Source organism: Podarcis bocagei (assembly GCF_964188305.1).
Source record: "Podarcis bocagei genome assembly, chromosome: 11".
In the NCBI taxonomy this organism is placed as follows: Eukaryota; Metazoa; Chordata; class Lepidosauria; order Squamata; family Lacertidae; genus Podarcis; species Podarcis bocagei.
Window position 1 is genome coordinate 52,605,294 of NC_138136.1, and position 20,653 is coordinate 52,625,946.

Consider the following 20,653-nt stretch of genomic DNA (forward strand, 5'->3'; position numbering starts at 1 on the left):
TGCACTATCAAAGTAAAAGTGTGAATGAACTGCTCAGGGACTGACTGGTGCCTAGTTGCTAGGAATGGGCACACCATTAATGAGGTGCATTGATCTTCCTTTGTCCTTTGCCTTCCATGAATATCTGAACACCAATTTCATTCATCTTGGAGCACAGAGATGGAGGTAGAATGGTGTACTGTCCCATATCCTTTCAAAAAATCTACCAACCCCCAGGCCAGATCCAAAGAGTTGTGTTCTGAGCTCCATATCTGTAGCAGGGGCTCCGAGTGTCGCTGCCTTCTCAGAGTAAATCCATCACGTGCTGAACGAGCTGCTCCTGAATCCTGGGAGAAATTCAGGAGCATCTTCTGGCACAGGATAGGGACTAGCAGTCCAGGGGCATGAAGTTGGAAGCCCCAACACAGATGTGGAAGTGTAGCTGAACAGTTGTTTGGATACCAGAGAACATGAAGTGGTTGTTTAGAAAAAGGAATGTTATGTGCCACAGTAACTAGAAGTTATAAATGAGGCTGCGCGCACATTACCAGGTTAAAATGCAGCAAGGTCATCCTTTTTCACAACTCAGATGAAAGCTGCTTTGGGGGCAAATGTATCAAAACACAGTATTTCATAAGAAATGACGGATAGATGCAGGCTACAAATGGATTGTGGCTTAAGGAGCACACTGGATGCAGAGTAAATAAGAGTGTGTACACAGCCTCAGTTTCCCACAAAACTAACAGGATATAATGAGGCAAGACTTAATGCACGGTGAGTCAGCAATATATTGCCTTGACCTTGAAAATGGTTACACTGATATATTACAAAAAAATAGTATGTATCTGTGCAAAATTGCACATATAAAAGAAAACATTCACAAAAATGCCTCTTTTTTGTGGACGACAAAAAAAAATAATCCTGTGGCAAAGGCTTTTTTCTTATTACAGCTTGTAAGCAAGAATGCTGGCTTTTGTTGATTAAACCAGCCTTTATCAACCATGGGCCCCACGGAGAAGCTGACAAGTTGTGTTCTGTAACATCTGGAGGGCACCAGGTTGGGAAAGGCAGGATTAGATATTTAGACTGCAGTCCTATAACCAGTTACCTGTAAAGAGGGATGGAAGATCTTTTAGTTTTGGTCCTCTTGGTTTCTTAATTTGCCAATCCTATATTCAGTTCTCCACATTGCTGCAGCAATTTGTAAACTTTTTAAAAACTAAACCTCGCCAAAATTCTTCAGCATTTTACTGTAAGCTTATTACACATTCATGTATGCATTTTTTGACTAATGTACACACTAATACAGTGTACTTCTGTACTTCATTTTTATGCACACTTTTACCTAATAAATAATTTTTTGTAAGCATTGTTTGAATGGAGAACTGGATCACAAAACTGGGTACGTACAAAATTTGAAGGACAGTTGTTTCAGTTCTTGTAATGTTTCGGAAAATGCAAATTTGATATGTGCATTGCACTGAATTCTGCCCCCATCCCTACCTGTGAGTATGTTGCATTGAACCCAATGGGCCTTACTTCTGAGTTGAATTGCACTGTTCATACACTGGGAAAATCTGTTTGGATAAGGCAGTGGAATGGTGGCAGGCACATGGACGCTTCCTAGAATAGCAATCTCATGTGTGGTTTGTGCTATAAAATCCCACACAGTCAAAATAAGTTTCTCTTTGTTCTGACCCCAAAGTACCACCTCTGACAGCTCAACAAGCCAGCAGAAGAATGGCAGAAGGGTTTCTGGAGCTGCGTAGGGTTTCCATATGCCAACCAAAGTTCCTATACCGTTAAAAAGTTTTGTAATGCAAAGCTAATTCACATTTCGCTCTTATGGCTGTTAGCAAGTCTGCATTGAGAACATCTGGTTGCTTCAAAGATCAAAGTACAGTCGTAATTCGGAAGTCAAAAGGAGTCTGTTCTGGAAGTCCGTTCAACTTCTGAAATGTTTGGAAACCAAAGCGCGGCTTCTGATTGGCTGCAGGAAGCTCCTGCAGCCAATTGGATGCCATGGAAGCCCCATCGGATGTTCGGCTTCCAAAAGAACATTCAAAAACCGGAACACTCACTTCCAGTTTTCGATCGTTCGGGAGCCGGAACGTTTGACTTGCAAGGATTTTGGGAGCTGAGGTATGACTGTACACACAGTTCTGGCAGAACAGTAGTCAAAAGTATGTACAGGATAAAGTTAAAATGAAACAATACATGAATGCAGACTTTGAGTGGATGAAAGAAGATTCCACCTAAACATTAGGAAGAACTTCCTGACAGTAAGAGCTGTTCGACAGTGGAATTTGCTGCCAAGGAGTGTGGTGGAGTCTCCTTCTTTGGAGGTCTTTAAGCAGAGGCTTGACAACCATATGTCAGGAGTGCTCTGATGGTGTTTCCTGCTTGGCAGGGGGTTGGACTCAATGGCCCCTGTGGTCTCTTCCAACTCTATGATTCTATGATTCTAAGGGTTTGGACAAAGTTGCACGACATTCAGATGCCTGGAGGAGAATAATTGTTGCAATGCTAAGGATAGCCAGGTTGCGTTTAAATATTGGGAATGTTTTGTATCTTAATGGGACTTCCAGAAGAAAAAAACTTATTTTTTTAACCTTATATAGAAAAGAGACTCACCACCCGCTTTTCCCGGAAGTCAATTCCTACTGTGGTGATGAATTTGGGGTTGAACTTGTTGTCAGTGTATCTGTACAGTAATGTGGTCTTCCCAACCCCAGAATCCCCGAGGGCAAGGAGTTTGATCAGATAGTCATAGTCCCCATCAGTCATAGTGCTGACCTTGATGAACCTGCAGAACAGGGACAGAAAGAGAGGGGGGAAGATCGGAATGAATACAACAAGAAAAACCAGAGACACAAAAACTGGAAGCATCCTGAGTTCTACAGCAAGTTTAACCCTCTTTCCCACTTAGCCGAAGCTTAGAAATTATCCAGCTATGCTTTCTACACTGTGCCTTCCTTTATTGAACCATGAGCCAGGGCGTATGTATTAGAACCAAACTTTTAAGACTCTCCCCTACCACGCCCATCAGCATTTTTTCAATTAGAGCTCTTAAGACAATAAGATTTTATTCACTGTTCCTCATGAGTTTCACTACACTGTTTTATTGCTGCAGTGGATTTCTTGCGGCTGTTGTCAGAGCTGTATTTCAGCTTGGGAGGGGGATGTTTTGGTTATTATACTGTGTTTAATCTGAAAGCTGCCTTGAGTATGCCTTTGGGCTGTAATTGTGCGACAGATACCAAAATAAATGAATGCATAAAAATTATGTTGGCACCAACATTAATCACAGTGTAAGCTAACTTGGGTACCATTTAACCAGTACCTGAAGGTTTAATGCTGGTTTTGGAGCCCGGCTAAAGGGGAGCCCACATTATGCTTCCCTCAAATGTGGCCACAAGGAGAGAATTTCTTCCCAAATGGCCGTCCTCTTTGGTTCACCGATCACAGCTCAGATAGAAAATTGCAAAAGGAATCTGATCGATCTCATCGTTTGTTTTCTAACATACTTTTATCCGCACTCATGCTCTTGGAAAGGGAACAGAGCAGTCTATCAAACGCAGGAAGCCCAGGCAGTTTTAAGCAGTGGGGGAGAAGAGTCACACTGCCCAACCTCTGCTGATGGAAGGGAAAGACTGCCCAGTGAATTGCCCTTTTGAGATTAATACTCCTTTGTATCTGATCTCTTTCTTTGCAGATAACGCATCGAGTAGAAATCATCCAACAACTCCCTTGCTGGTTTTTGATGTCTGAAAGCGGTTTGCAAAAGGGAGAAGTCCAGTGTGCATACTTAGGCCCTGAATATAGGGGGTTCACTGCTACAAGATGTAGCAATGGCAAGTGGCTTACATGATTTTATTTTTAAGGATTAGACAATCAAGGTGAACAACACTTTCAGGAGTTATATATTTGTCCACGCTACCTAAATGGAACCTTCATGTTCAGTATATCTCCAAGAACATGGGTAGGCAAACTAAGGCCCGGGGGCTGGATCTGGGCCAATCGCCTTCTAAATCTGGCCCACAGACGGTACTGGAATCGGCGTGTTTTTACATGAGTAGCATGTGCCCTTTTATTTAAAATGCATCTCTGGGTTATTTGTGGGGCATAGGAATTCGTTCATTCACCCCCCTCCCCATATAGTCCTGCCCTCCACAAGGTCTGAGGGATGGTGGATTGGCCCCCTGCTGAAAAAGTTTGCTGACCCCTGTCCAAGAACATCAGGACCTATGGACAAGCAACAGAGAAGGGCTGTTGCCTTCATGCCCTGTTTCAGGTGTGTGTGTTTGTAACAGACAAGCGCAGGCATAGGCAAACTCGGGCCTTGAGATGTTTTGGGACTACAACTCCCATCATCTCTGACCACTGGTCCTGTTAGCTAGGGATCATGAGAGTTGTAGTCCGAAAACATCTGGAGGGCTGAGTTTGCCTATGCCTGGACAAGTGGTACCTGACCAACAAAACGTGGCAGACTCTTGTTCAGTACTGCAGCCAGCCATGCCTTCTTTCAAGACATTCCATTCTACCATCTTCCATTTTCTATCCTCTCAAACTCATCATTTTGTAGCCATTGAACATGCTCAGTTCTCATTGGGCAATTATTAAGTTTTTGTCTCCTTAGCCCCACCCCCACTTCTTGCATTTCCCCTGAGCAGATTCTACCCCTTTGTTTCTCAGTAGCCTTTATTTGGGCCACATAACTGTCATAATTCAGCACCAGAGTTATTTATTATTGTCTACCACAGAACCAGACTCTCGAATAGCTGAATACACTGACCGGGTTCACAAGCCACACTGGCTTTGTGCAAATATCTAATTATTCAACTCTTTTCCATGCCCCTCAAACTGAAGTTGAAACATTCAGAACAGTCTTGTGTCCCGGAAAGGAATTTAAAGTGATCACAGAACAGATGACGGGGCTTCTGACATCACACAAGGCGCTTACGATTTTTAAATAACCAGAAGACTTGACAATCTCCCTCTTGACAAAGAAAGGCGAGTCCACTCAAACATTCTAGACAGATTGTGGGAAAGGTCACTGAGCAAAATCTGCCCACTGAAAGATTGGGTTTATTCCCATCTGAAAACCAATGTTCTGATTTCTGGTTCTGCAGAAACAAGTTATGCTAATCTCAGCTTGCACTTCAAATGAAGAGGTTGAGCTGCTGGAGGCTTCATCACATTACCTATTCAGACAGTAAAGTCTGACATCCTTGCCTTGCATGAAGTACCCTTAGCCAGATATTTGCACCTACGGCTTTTGTGCCTAGTTAGTTTTAATCAACTGACTTCCTCTGCTAAGCCTGAAACTAATTACAAGCCTGTGAGGCCCCAGTGAAACCCTGCCTCTCCCCACCCAGGATCACCGCATCCTTTGCTAGTGGAGTCCCTATGGTCCTTTCGGAATTGTAATCCAATTCGAGACATGTTCTGAACAACTTTATTACTTTTGTCCCTGACAGCTCATTCATCTTGCTGTTCCCTCTGCTTAAGAAAAAAATGGATTGAATTTTGCACAGATTATGTAACACACATAGTCCGCCACCAGCATATGGTGTGGAAAGGAATAGTCTTCTTCCCAAAACACTGCATATAAACAGACGGAGGTAATAAAATTGTAATGGCGCATGGGGGGAAAGCTACCAGAAGCAATCTTCTCAGGAGACAGAATTCTCTTCTCTTCTTCTGTTGGCTAGGTGTTTTCATTACAATGTAATAAACAGAATCATAAGCTTGTGGCACTGAAGTCATCTTAGGTCTTCATGCACAAACTTTGGGGGAGCAGGTAGGGTGTGTGTGTGTGTGTGTGTGTGTGTGAGAGAGAGAGAGAGAGAGAGAGAGAGAGAGAGAGAGAGAATGAATATCTGGAATTCATGATGCTCAGAGAAATGCTAGATGGGATTCTGATACAGGGAAAGAGCCCAAGATAAGGTAAGGTTTATCAAGTTTAGCTTCCCACTGAAAAAGCCCTGAAGCAATTCACAACCAAGTAAAAAAGCCACAGTAATAAAATCACAGAAATATTATTAAAAACAGATTTAACAGTACAGTAATATATCATTAGGTAAAGGTAAAGGGACCCCGGCCGTTAGGTCCAGTCGTGGACGACTCTGGGGTTGTGGCGCTCATCTCACTTTACTGACTGAGGGAGCCGGTGTACAGCTTCCAGGTCATGACTAAGCCGCTTCTGGCAAACCAGAGCAGCACACGGAAATGCCGTTTACCTTCCCGCCGGAGCGGTACCTATTTATCTACTTGCACTTTGATGTGCTTTCGAACTGCTAGGTGGGCAGGAGCTTGGGCAGAGCAACTGGAGCTGACCCCGTCGTGGGGATTCGAACCGCCAACCTTCTGATTGGCAAGCCCTGGGCTCTGTGGTTTAGACCACAGCGCCACCGTGACCCCATAATATATCATGCCTGCTCTCTTGCTGGCACTCTCCAAATGTCCCTTTGAAGGGGCATACAGAGAAGGAAGGGTCTCAGATGATATCCAAGGTCTGGACAAGTTCATATGGGAAAATGTGGTGTTTTGGTTATAGTGGCATACACTTCAAATGCCCCTGTCTTCCCGGGACAGTCGTGGAATTATGAAAGCCATCCCAGCGTTCGATTTGATCCCAGTATGTCCCTGGATGCCCCACCAGTGCTGCCACTGCCAAGCTGGAGTTGGGTGAGGGGGCAAATGAGGAAAAATAAACAAAGCTGCCCCCTGCCCTCACTGCCTTTCCTGCTCTGGATGCAGGTAGTTGGCAAAGCTTTGGCTACGGCGGTTGCTCCACCACAGCACTGCTCTCAGTCTTAATGCTAAACAAGCAGTTTTAAGAAGGATCTAAACATGAGCACTGTGTTTTTTCATCCCCAAGGGGCTGAACCCCCATTAATACTAAAACCTACCATAACAGCTTTATTGTGCTAACAGCACTGTGCAGATTCAGCTATGAAGGTAGGTGATCAAGAGTTTTCAGCATGAGTTAGCATGAGTACTTGAGGAACAGCAGAAATAAGTCCATAGTAAACAGAAGTTTGGCATGAATGCAAGTTGAGCTAGTAACCTCCGAGACCCACTTGCGCCCAGCAAATGTCCTCTCCTAAAAGTTATTCCACGCTCCCTTCAACTCACCCCCACAGTTTACCTCAGTGCTCTATATTCCAAGCAATATCCTCCCCTCCAACCACAAACCCCCAAAATGGTTCATTGCACACAAATAGACACTACAAATAAAAACGCTTCTTAAAAACTATGTAACATCAGAGTTCCAGCGTCAGAGCTATGCCTTCTCAAATTTCTTAAACACCTGCAATATATGCACCTGAAAAAGGAAGCCAACATATTTTAAAATGTAGCAGTATGTAAAAAGCCCAGCAGTATGTGAATTATTTAATCTGCCAACAGTGAAATGTCTTTAGAAAACAGGTCATTCAACTATCACATCCTGTTCATTTTCCTGGTCAGCTATGCAAGCAACAGTTTTTTCATACAGGGCAACTAGGCTCCACATTTAGAAGCTGGTTAGGAAAGAATAAATGCTCTTTCGCAGGTGGGCAGCTCAGCAGAGCAGCGAGAAAGAAAGCCATGAAAAACTGTGTTGTCCTCTAATCTCCTGAAACATATTCTTAAGAAAGGTGGGAATTTCACAGAAGTTTGTTAAGTATTGATTGCATACCTAAGGCCTTTTATTCCTTTTTATTACAAATATCGAGTGCAGCACAGCTATTTCCCTTCTCTAAATGCTGTTCCTGGCAGCTTAGAATCTGCCGCTCTGCACGCCTATAGAACCTTTTAGCATAAAACACTAAAACACTGTTTAGTGTTACATGCATGGACAGCAGTGAGCCTTCCCAGACCCTTGCTGTATGCAGCTGTGCTGCAGTAAAAGTTTGTAAGATCCGGCTTCTAGATTGAAGTGAACCAGAGGCTCCTCAGTGTGTCCAAACTTGGAGGAACCATGGTTGTTTTAAAATGATTTTTTGTTCAAGCAATGGCTTGTGGTCCTGGTTTGCTCACTAACCATACAGTGATACCTCGTGTTACGGACGGGATCCGTTTCGGAGGCCCGTCCGTAACGTGAAAAGCCTGCAACTCGAAGCGCTGCGTCTCCGCAGGCGTGCAGCACGATTTGGCACTTCTGCGCACATGCAAAGCGTGATTTAGCGCTTTTGCGCATGCGGCAAAACCCAGAAGTAACCTATTCCAGTACTTCTGGGTTGCTGCGGGACGCAATACAAAAACACGCAACCTGGAGCGGACGTAGCATGACTGTACTTTAAATCAGGCTTTCTCAACCTTGGCCCTCCAGATGTTTTGAGACTACAGTTCCCATCATCCCTGACCACTGGTCCTGCTAGCTAGGGATCATGGGAGTTGTAGGCCAAAAACATCTGGAGGGCCGAGGTTGAGGAAGCCTGCTTTAAATTAACCAGGGTTCCCAGGGTCTGAATATAATGGGGAATTCCCTTTGCACTCCCTATGAAGGAATGGGTGTGTAGTTTGGGTAAGTACTGCTTGAACGATCAGTCACTGTCACTTGAGGCCCATTTAGCCTTGCCGGCTAGAAGTGCCTGTGCTCAGGTTTGATCTAGTGCACAAACTACAGCCTTTGTATACAGGGGTGACCTGGCTATTGTCCCCACACCTTGGTAGCCTCCAAGCTAGACTACTGTAATGTGGGGCTGCCCTTGAAGAAGGTCCGCAAACTGCAACTACTGTAGTGCAAAATGCGGCAGCCAGAGTGCTTACATGTTGCAAAAAATGTTTGTGTCAGCAGAATTGTCTACAAAGGTGTGTCTGTCAGGAGAAACTCACACTAAAATGCTTATGAATTTTAATGCACAAATGTTTAAAAGCACAAACAGATGCGGGGAAAATGGCGAACCAAACGTAAGATTGTAAAAATGAGAAAACCCAAAATTGTCTGATTCGCCCATTCCCATTTGCAAATACTTTTTTTTTTCTATTTAGCTGTTGGCCTGAGGGTTTTCTGCCCTCGCTTCCCTGCCAAGTTTCTAGTAAGATATTAATAATCCACCAGGGTCCAGATCTATTCCCATGTGTTTTAGCATTTTCAAAACCTGCATGGTAGCTACATGAATCACTCCTGTCATAGACTCCCATAAAGCAGTCAAGTCTTTTAATAATTACACAGCCCATTCTGTCAACTGTGAGCGACGGAATCGGGTAACCGTGGCTACAGACTATAAAATCATTGTTTAGGTAACGCACTACCCACCCAGTGCAGAAAAACTAGGTATTTGCCAATGGCAACAGGATTTGCTACTGAATCCCTGCTTAAGACATGGCTGTTAGTAGATCTCCATTCACACAACAGCAAGCGGAAGGGGGAAACATGCAAAGCCTAACGGCTCGGGAGTTGCTACTAAGGATCACACTGAAAGTAAATCAAAGCCATGGAAGCAGCTCCCAAGAGGGAGGGTTATATTGGAATTAAGATAGGCTGTGCAGAAACTCAAAACTACAATAAAATCAATCACGCTTGCTGTCACAACCTGAATAATTTAAATGTCTTTTTACAAGCATTTAAGTCACAAACAGACCCATTCTTCTCGGTGGCAGGTGAATAATCAGAAACACTGGTGTTAATTTCAAGGATGCCTCCTTTCTCCTCTCTGACTTTAGCAGCGGAACAGGCAGAAATTCAACAAACTCAGCTTCCTGGCCATACTGCATCTTCACAGTGGCAAAACCGTCATTTGGTGAAGCTAGGTAGGCCGCTGAATAGCTCAGTTGCTAGAGTGTGAGGCTCTTAATCTCAGGGTTGTGGGTTTGAGTCCCACATTGGACGAAAGATTCCTGCATTGCAGGGGGTTGAACTAGAAGGCCCTCGAGAGCCAGTGTGGTGTAGTGGCTAAGAGAGGTGGACTCGTAATCTGGTGAACCGGGTTCGATTCCCCGCTCCTCCACATGCAGCTGCTGGGTGACCTTGGGCCAGTCACACTTCTTTGAAGTCTCTCAGCCCCACTCACCTCACAGAGTGTTTGTTGTGGGGGAGGAGGAAGGGAAAGGAGAATGTTAGCCGCTTTGAGACTCCTTCGGGTAGTGATAAAGCGGGATATCAAATCCAAACTCTTTTTCTTCTTCGTCTTCTTCCTTCTGTATGATTTCAACTGTATGATTTCATGATTCTGCCAGTAAACATCCATCCCCAGGGTGACCAGATACAAAGGAGGAAATTAGGGCTTTCCATGCCTTTAACAAGTGGATGAAGAACCTGTCATGATTCCACCAAGATCTTTTCCAGCTCTGCTACCTGAGATCATTTTCACTGGTGAAAACAAGGAGTAAACCTGGGACCATCCATCAACAAAACGTGCTCTCCCACTGAATTGTGACTCCTAAGGACTGTAGATTAGTGGCAAAGCATCTGCTTTGCATGCAGAAGGTCTCAGGTTCAATTTCCAGCATCTCTGGGTGGGAAAAACTCATTGTCCAAACCCTGGAAGAGCTACTGTTAGGCACTGCAGACAACAGGGAGCTAGATGGACCAATGGCAGCTCCATATCTTCCTATTCTAGCAATTATGAACATTCTCAAAGAGATATCCAAGTTTGCTCACGTTTTTCTGACAACATTCTTCCATAACTGCTAGGTTACAGACAAGATATTCCAAAGGCACGGTTTCCAAAGCAATTAGTGATGACCTTCCCCTGTTGTGTTTCTTCCTTTAAACATCTATTTTTCAAACCAAGGATGATACGGCACAATCAATATGCCAATATGGAGAAACACCATGCATGTGGGAGCTTGGATTGAAGAGGAACACACAATCTCATATCACCAAGCCTTACTTGCATTGGGACAATGGGCTCTGTCTTTCAGTTTTTCCAACTCAGTCACATGGGAGAACAACTAATGAAAAAATATGGAAGACTGCATAGATTGACAGAATTTGAAACTCTGTTACTGAAAATTAACCAAAAGAAATTAATAACTAATGTTCACGCAATTCTTTCTGAAATTAAACTTACTCATACACAGCCCACATATAACATTAAATGGGTGACAGACTTGATAAAATTAAATTATAATATCCAACAAGAGAAATGGGTTTGGTTGTTTAATAATATTCCCAGATCTCTGATGAGCACTACTCTCAAAAAGAATTTCTTCAAGACAATCTATCAGTAGTATCTTATTCCTCATAGACGAACCAGACTATATAAAGTAAATATGCTCTGATGGAGATGTGGATCATTAAGAGTAGATTATTAGCATATCTTCTGGCAGTGTAAAAAAAGTTATGGAACAGCTTATTTGAGATAGTATGAGAAAGCACTGTTTACAACTTGCCACACACTCTCAAAACAGCTCATCTTTGCTGTCTGAGATTGGAGGAGAGTCCAACAGACCTAGAAGTAATTGCAACTCTTCTAGAGACAGCCAGAATTTGCATCGCTAAATGCTGGAAGACCAAAGCAACCCCCCAACTGAAAGATTGGGTAGGGAAAGGATGCGCCTCTCTCTCTCCTGATTTCCTGTGTATCTCTGTGTGTTTAGTATTTAATTATGCTAGTGTAGTTTCTAACGGATGGGGTAGGGTGCTGGAGTGTGTGGTCAAATCTAATAAAGTGCTGTTTTCTTCCCATTTGCTTCCAACCTGTTATTGTTTGGACCCCCCTCCCACCACAAAAAAGTGCTAAGATGTCTGAACTAGATGACAATACAAAAGTGTTAATTTGAGCTTAAAGGTGTGTGTGGGGGGGAAGCCAGGGAGAGTCTTGGGGCACCTAAAAAACGAACAAATTTATTATGGCATCAGGTTTTGTGGCATACAGTCCACTTTCAGGCATAGAATGCTATGCTCAGTTGGCAGATGTGCATATATGCGCCTGGGTGAAGTGAAGTAGGGAATGTAAACAGTGCAAAAGAAGAAAGAATATGAAATATTAAAATCTATGAAAGTCACAGGAACCCTGCTTAGGGATGACACTTTTAACTGAGTGATTCATGCTGTCTGCAGTCGCCCGGGCCTATTGCTTAGATTGCTAAAGGAACAAAAAAGCATGTTTTGGCTTTTATGGACATCAGGACCGCAGAACAACCATGGCAGAGACCTGGAAAATGATTGAGCAGATCAGTTCTAAGACTCAAAGCTGCAGCAGCCTCCAACTAGGTTGAATATTACAAGTTTGGGAAAGGGGAGAAATGCCTCCCCTTTGCTTTTACCCTCCTGCATTGCATCTCCTTCGCGAAGTCTAGGAAAGAACAAATGCTTCATTTGAAACTAGTGATGTCCCCACAAATATGCAGTTAGAAAGATGAGCCAACTTCCTTTAGCATATGTCAAGATAGTGACACCTTCCTTGTCAAGGTGTTAAACCCGCAGCTGCTTCTGCAAGTTTTTAGAGCCTAATCGGTGGCGAGAGTGAAAAATACTAAGCGTCTCTCACACAGAGAAAGGTGGGGAAAGGGAGTTTCCCCTTAGTGAGGCTGAAATCAGAAGTTAGGAGTTACCTTTCCTGCTTCTCTTTCTGGTCATCCCCTTCACAGCCTTCTGCCAGCGCAGCACACTTGCACAGAGGAAAAGGGCACTCAACTCAAGTGCTGTATTTTGCATTAGCAAGAAATTATCACCGTCTGTGGATGGTATCTCAACAAAAAACCCCAAAGAATTAATCTTGTTATCTGGGAGGCAGGAAGTGAATGTTGACTTCCTGCATCAGTGCAAACACACAATGACGCATTGTCTGACACACCATTTTCCCTTTGAGACCTTGCTTGAATTATATATATTTTCAACTCCCTCTTCAAGGTGCAAGGAGCAATTCCCTTGGCAGAAACTATGTATGGAATTGGAAGGATGACTAGTGGGGGAGAAAGAGAGGCAATGCTTCCCACCATTGCAAGATGCCTGTCCGTTTGATCATTCGGGTTGCCATTTTCTGAACCTTTTCCAGCTCTACGCTATACTTGTTGAGGTGAGGCAACCAGAACTGTACACGGTATTTCAAAATGGTCCCACCACAGGTTTGTATAACGGCATTATGATGTTGGTCATTTTATTTTCAATCCCTTTCCCAACCATCCCAGACATGGAATTCACCTTTTTCACAGCTGCCGCACACTGGATTGGCATATTAATCAAATTATCCTTTACAACCCCCAAGCTTGCTCAGTTACAGGAACCTGCCTTGTAGTCATTGCCAGTTAGGAATCCTTGCTCTTGCGTGCATCAGTTTACATTTGAGTTGCATTTATCTTTTTACTACACATTCATCCAGTTTGGAGAGATCATTTTGGAGCGTCTCAAAATCAACCTTTTTGATTTAAGCACCTAGAACAATTTGACATTGTCATTACCCCTGGCTTTCTCACAACGTAACTCCTAATTTTACACCGCTTATAAGCAAGTTAAAAAGCACATCCCAATACCAATCTTTACAGGGACTCTGCCTTCTATATTCTCTACAATGAGAACTGCCCATTTATTCATACTCTCTGCTTCCTATTCCTTAAACAGTTCCAGATCCACAGGAGAACCTCTTTTTATTATTCCAGGACTGGTAAACTTACTCAGGAACATTTGGCGAGACACTTCTAGTCTAAGAACATACTGTTGATTGGATCAGCTATAAGCTTGCTGACACTCTCAAAGAACTCTAATTGCTTAATGAGACAAGTCTTACCCTTGCAGACGCTCTGCTTCTGAAGGACTGGTTATTCCATGCGCTTGGCAACTCCATCTTTAATAATCTGAGTTCTTTAAGAACTGTCAGGTGATTCCAATCTGGACTCAGTCATTTGTCAGTATGTAATTGGTCCATAAGCCTAGAACTCCATCTCTTACCACCATTATCTGCCTCAGTTCCTCAGACTCCCTTCCCGAGAAAAATTGCTCAGTTACAGGAACCTGCCTTGCATCTTCCACTGTGAAGAAAATAATTCATTCGCCTTCTCTGAAATCTCCTTATTCTCCAGTAGCACACCTTTGACTCCCTTGTCATCCAAGGCCACTCATTTTTTTAAAGCATTCTTTACTGTCTTCTTGCATTTCTTTTGTGGAAGTTTATGCTCCTCTTTGTGCTCTTCATTTAGACAAGGACGCCTTCTTGCCTCTGGTGATATATCTCTTATTTTCTACAACAAAGCTGGAAATTTGTGACCTTCCAGATGGTGTTGGACTAAAGCTCCTCTCACCCTCGGCTTGTGCAGTTAGGATCCAACATCTGAGGAGCCACAGTTTCCCATCCCTATTCCATAGGCTACTGAATGATAAAGCCACATTCTCAGAATGGGTTCTGCATAGCATTTTGTAAAGAAGGAATCTCATATTTTTAATGGTTTTAATGTTGAGCTGCATGAGTTTAGGCTTTCAAGAAAACTCTGGAACTAAGTGAAGAAACTGCTGTGATGCAAACTTAAAACAGAGGAAGAAAATACTCATTTTTTTCTTAGAAGACTTCCCCTACTGCTGCTAAAACTTTTATCTTCCCTCACCCTTAACTTCCTGGAGCAACATTCCTGCCTCCTTACTGCTTTATGATCTTGTTCACCCCCATTCTCAAGTCATAGCTTTCTCCCTCTCACTTGACTTATATAGATTTAAGCGTTAAATGCATTCATTTCGGGGCTGTTGTTCCTCATTTCCATGACTACCAGTGACAAGAGACTTGGGATCCCCCAAACCCATCTTTTATTCCCTCCCCAGCCATTTAACCAATAAGCTACACCTAACTCAGCCTACCTTATTAATAAGCAGGACTCAGGTAACAGGCAAAGTGGAAATGCAGGTTCTGTGGAAGCAGAAGGAACTGCTATTTTGTGACTCAGCAGGACCTCACCTCTGGCACAATCGGCTCCACCTTAAAATGCTGAACCTTTCTGACGGGTCTGCTAGTCCACAAAACCAGTGAGCAATTCACCTTAAGGCAAAAAATAGCCCTACTTACAAACAAAAGCACCCTGATTCCCACCACCCAACCCAAACTAAATCCAGGTGTGTCTTCGGAATGGCTCAGCAAGTGCGTAGATTGGAGGTCAAACCATCTCTGGAACATTACTCAAAAACAGGCATAGGATTTGGACACATGTTGACCCACAGCTTGGCTGTGGAAGGCAACACAGGTTTAGAAGTGGCAAGTGGGAAATGGCTGTGATTCACTTCTTAATCTTTGACCATTGTGTAGGGCTCTCATACGTTCAAAGCTTGAATTGATGTCCGAAATGTGGCGCTTTGTCCTGGATCTTAGGCAAGTCAACCATGTTTTTTTGGATGTTATTGTGTTGCATGTCCCAAGGAGTCAGCTGGCACCTAGGGAACACACATGATTATGTCCTCTTTTTCTCTCTCTGTCTGTCCACCTTATCTTTTTTCATCACCATCTACAGAATGAACATGGGACAAGGGGAGATAACAGGCTGCATTGGAGGGAACCTGCAATTTCTCACCGGAGTGAGACCCTGTTTCTCCATGGGAGAACAGCATAACTTTCCCCCTCCTGGATCCTTTCTGCCATCACCAACCAACCAGCGCACCTATCCCCACCCTCATCTCAGACCTATTTGTTTGCTTGGCACTAACGCCATAGGTTAAGAAAAGGAGAAGAAGATTGCCATGCTTTAAGAGCTTGGAAGTAAAGAGTTAAGGTCCACTGTGGGAAGACAGACATAAAATGAGGAATCGGCACAGCTACTGACTAGAAGCACAATGCAGGAGCTAACTACATGCTCACACCTTAACTTTTTTTATTTAATTTTTTTTGCCCAGAAGTAAAGCAACTTCAGAAACTTAGACCAGAGAAGTGATGGGAACACTGAACCCTTTCTCCACCTGTTTCCCTGCTCCCATATGGTTGGTGGCTCAAAGCATGTGTTTGCAAGAGGACCAAAGGGCAAGAGGAAGTGAATCTGAGGTTTGCCCACCGACGCAGCTACAACCCATCTTTATGGTCACCTTTCAAATTAACATTCCTGCCATTTGTTTGCCAATATCCTACAATGTGGCTGTTACGTGTAATGTGTGCCTTGGCGTGTCTGCCTCGAGAGTTTCTGTATCTTGTGAGGGAGGGTGCATACCTGGGCTTTAAATAGGCGCCAACTACGCCCTGAAGCAGATTTTACAGGAGGCACAAACTACCCTAGTGTGTCACAGGAGGCAGGTACAGTCGCCATCCACCATGAGAACTGCTCCTTATCGTTGTGCAAACTTTCTCAAGGTCAAGGCCAAGATGGGCATGCAAACACAGCTGTGTGCAAAACCTCTTGTACAGTACCAGCGGTTTTTTCTTTTCTTTAAGGGGAAGAATGACTCAGTCAAAGTTTAAAGGGCTTTTAAGGCCCAAACTAAGCATGCGGGGCAACTGCGTAGGTGTGCGTGCTATATTACATATACAGTGGTACCTCGGGTTACATACGCTTCAGGTTACAGACGCTTCAGGTTATTACAGACGCTTCAGGTTACAGACTCTGCTAACCCAGAAACAGTACCTCGGGTTAAGAACTCTGCTTCAGGATGAGAACAGAAATCATGCTCCGGCGGCGCAGCCGCAGCGGGAGGCCCCATTAGCTAAAGTGGTGCTTCAGGTTAAGACCAGTTTCAGGTTAAGAACGGACCTCCAGAACGAATTAAGTACTTAACCCGAGGTACCCTTGTATTTGCCTCATTCACATATAAAGTAAGGGTGGGTGCTCCTCTTTATAATAAAATGTTAAGGATGCAGAGGAAGGGAGAAAAATTCATAGCCCTCCCCTGCCTCACCCTGTTGTACTTCCTAACATTAAAGAAATTTCTCCTGCCCCGACTCCGATACTGGAAATGAACCAGGCAGGAAGAAAACGATTTACAGTTTATGGGGCTCAACGAGATTTGGCAAGGAGGGGCACGTTTCTCCCCACTCCCCCATTTGTTCAGTAAAGTGTAAAGAGTAGACCCCCCCCCTCCCCAGTTTAATGTGCTTTTCACCTCAAATTTGACCCTTACTTTCATTTTTTGGAGGGGCAACAAAACATAGTCTTAATTGTGCAAGTGCAATCAACACATTATGCAAATAACAGCTGAAAGGAAGCACGGATGGGATAAAGAGAAGTTTAATTCCTTATCTCCCTTTTGCGGTCCAGAAAAAAAACCTCATTTCTACAGCTGCAACACGCACTGCCATCCTGCTTGAAGGTTACACATTAACTTCTGACATGAATTGTGGCTTGTGTGTGTGCATGTAGACGTTTTGCTGTGTGGCATCAGAACCTACTTGCATTTGCAAGAAACACTTATCTGGTTTCTGAAACCTGAACCAGCAGCGTCTGGTGTTCGTTGGGGCTGCTAGGGCAGAAGGCAAGGAGGCCAACACTAGGTGGCAGCAGAGTCAATGCCAGGCAGAGCTGACTCCTGCAAGCTTTGTCTCCCTCCTTCCCCTTCCCGCAAGTCAGTTCTACATGGCCAGTACTGAGGCTGAAGGAAGCAGACAGGCAATGCTACCACCACCTGGACTGATTGTAAGGGGCCTGGCTAATGGCAGATCAAGGCTGGTATGGCACTGCCTCATTCACTCTAGTGGACCAACCTCCATTGTTTCAAATGAACCTCCCACTTATGCCCACAGAACCATACCTGAAGGACCACCTCCATCGTTCACTGAGGTCCAGCTCTGAGGGCCTTCTGGCGGTTCCCTCACTGCGAGAAGTGAGGTTACAGGGAACCAGGCAGAGGGCCTTCTCGGTAGTGGTGCCCGCCCTGTGGAACGCCCTCCCATCAGATGTCAAGGAAATAAACACCTATCTGACTTTTAGAAGACATCTGAAGGCAGCCGTGTTTCGGGGAGTTTTTAATATTTGACGTTTTATTGTTTTTAATATTGTGTTGGGAGCCGCCCAGAGTGGCTGGGGAAACCCAGACGGATGGGCGGAGTATAGATAAATTATTATTATTATTATTATTATATAGCTTCAGAGAAGTGATTTTTCCCTTCCCCACTCCTCCCAGTCATGAGGCTGCTCAGGTTTCCCCACCACACACACACACAGCTGCTATTTGCAAAGCAAAAATGTACGCATTAACCACATTCATTCGCACTATATAATTCAGTAACCAAACAGGTCAACATTCACACAATTAATGTCACCTCTGGTCTGCAGAGTTGGGATCCAGCAGCTCAGGCCCTGCCCCAGGACGCCCCATTTCAGGGCCTTCTGCGGGTTGGCACCAATGAGTATGCTGTTTGTGGCACTTCCACTTGCTGATATATTCAGCAAGTGGAAACAGGGAACTCCACAGTCGTGAAGGCCTGCAGAATGGAAGGATGCTTCCACCCAATCCACACAGATACATATGCACAGAGCTTGGCACAAAAGGGGTTTGGTTTGTAGTAGCCCAAAGTAAAACCTCTTAAACCTTACAGTCAATACGAGTCTTTAGGCAGGATTTTTCACCAAGCCTAAATGAACAGAGTTTTACACTATGGGTAAAGTTCTGAATAAAGAATGAAATAACTTCTATAGCCAGACATCCTGGGCTGCTGTTGCTTCACACTGCACTGTAACTTTCAGGTGAGAGATAACTTCGTGCTCTGATCATTTACAGAAAGGCTGGGAACCTGTAGCCTTCCAGATGTTGTTGGAACCTGAACTTCAAGCCATCCACAGTTTTGGTTGTCTCATGATTTCAAGTCATGAATCTGAGAGGATGGTGTGCTGTTGTTTTTTGTCCTTCTGCTTTCCCTTTGAAAGTCCAGTTTGCTGTTGAACCAGAACAAACATCCATAGGGTTTTCTGTGGATTGTTGAAATTCAGCAGTAAACAGCAGGTTTTCTTGGGGAACGTGGCAAGACAAAATATAAATAAAATTTTCTCAGACTCGAAATCACAGGGCAAATGAAATTGCGTGGCGAGTTCCCGCCCCCCACCAAGATAAATAAACACACGAGACACATAATTAAGGTTAATTGGGCGAATTAGGCCACAACTTTATTAAATTCAGGAATGAGAGGCATTGGCTTAGGCATTGGTCCTAACGACTATCCGGCTCCAGCCCATTTGCTGGAGACACGGTGAAGGGTTAACACTGATCGGGGGAGTCTCCCGCCGAGGCACGTCAACTAAGAGCTCCCCCGGGTTACCGCTCTGGGGCGTGCCTTTGGCCCACACCTCCATAGGCTTCGGACAGGGCCACGCCCCCCGGAGTCCTTTAACGGACCACCCTTCGTTCACTGGGGGGAGGTGATGGCGTTCCTCCCCCCACACACATCCTCTTAACCCCTTCTTACCAATGCCTACCGCCAATGCCGAAGAGTTGTGACGAGTTGCTACGAGGTAGGCGAAAAACCAAAAGGCTGGAAATTGCCAATTGGGAAAAATTCCTACCATGCCCCTTGCGGCGACAGGCCGAAGCCCATAGCAAAGTCAGACCTACCTACCTAAAGCCCAACTAAAGGGAGGGAGGGTGGGAAAACGCGGGGCTAGCCGGAGAAGAGAGGGCGAGCCCCCTCCGCTCCGGTCCTAAATAGGGCAAGGCCACGCCCCCTCCCGCCAGCCGATTGGCTGGCCGGGAGGCATGGCCGGATGGGATTCCCCTGCTCTCGCGGGGGCTGAGACCAGCCCCCGCTCACGTGGGGAGGGGCGTGATGCCCGCAACCCCACCTCCTGGGGCAGGCCCGGAAGTGGCTTTGTGGAAGGGCCCTGCATCAGCCCCAGCAAGCATGGTCAATCATCAGGGAGTATGACAGTTTTGTAGTCCAGTAACATTGGAGTTTTGACCAAACTGTGGGAGGCAGTGGAAGACAGAAGTGCCTGGCGTGCTCTGGTCCAGGGGGTGACAAAGAGTCGGACACGACTAAATGACTAAACAACAACAACAACATTGGAGTGTCCCAGGTTCCAAACCTGCTTTGCATTCTTGGGCTTCCAAACACAACACTCTTTCATTTCTATTCCGTTTTTTGTCTTTCCAGCTCCTTACATAAAGGTAATTTAATATCTTTAGCAAGTCGTTCAGTAGGAAGTCTCTGATCCAGTTCACACCCCCCAAGCAACACGCAAGCGTAGCTACAGGCTACATTTTCCTTTCACTTCGGTGCTTCACTTTGTTATCTCAGAGGTTTCTAGCCCCTGAAATACATCCGCTTACTGCAGCTGCTCCCCTACGTGGGAGAAAAAAGAAGTGTGTTCTCAGGCACACCATGAGCAGATGCTAAATCCACCTCTTATCTCTTTGTTACTCCAGTTTTTTGAAAGGCGGAATGGGAGAGGTTTGACCTTGCTCCCTCAGATAAGTCTGCCAATAATGGCAGCCCACTTGTTTTGTCTTTAATAACTTCGTGGGAGCTAATCGAGAACTGAACCCATCCAGAACTCTGTCGTGGTTCCACTTCTTGGTTGCTATTACAACAGGACTTGGTCAATAGTTGAAGGACGTCAGAAAATGGTTTTTATGTAAGTGACTAGTTAAGAGCATGTCAGGGAGAAGAGGCATTCAAGAATACTTATTCCCTCCCATCTGCATTCTGCCAGGGGATGGGGAGAAAGATTCACCTCTCCATACTCCTGCGTTTGCAAATCATAATCCTATTGCTTCTCTGCTGCAGATCCTGAAGCAAACTTTCGAGGGCAGAGGAGGGTTACCAGCTACTCCTCCCATGAGGTCTCTGTTGCTGGTGGCCGGCCAGTATCCATAGAAGAGAACAGGTTTTCTGCTGCAGCAATGCTCTCT

The 20,653-nt window shown here is 44.7% G+C and overlaps 1 protein-coding gene across 4 annotated transcripts in view; it reads right to left on the reverse strand.

Annotated features, from left to right (window-relative positions):
- RAB27B (RAB27B, member RAS oncogene family) overlaps positions 1-20,653 on the reverse strand; it is a 131,392-nt gene that overhangs the window by 10,783 nt on the left and 99,956 nt on the right. For all 4 annotated transcript variants that reach the window (XM_081213237.1, XM_081213238.1, XM_081213239.1 and 1 more), the window contains one exon: positions 2,614-2,785. In XM_081213237.1, coding sequence (XP_081069363.1) covers positions 2,614-2,766 — 153 coding nt within the window. In that variant the 5' untranslated portion in view covers positions 2,767-2,785. The remainder of the gene's footprint in view (positions 1-2,613; positions 2,786-20,653) is intronic.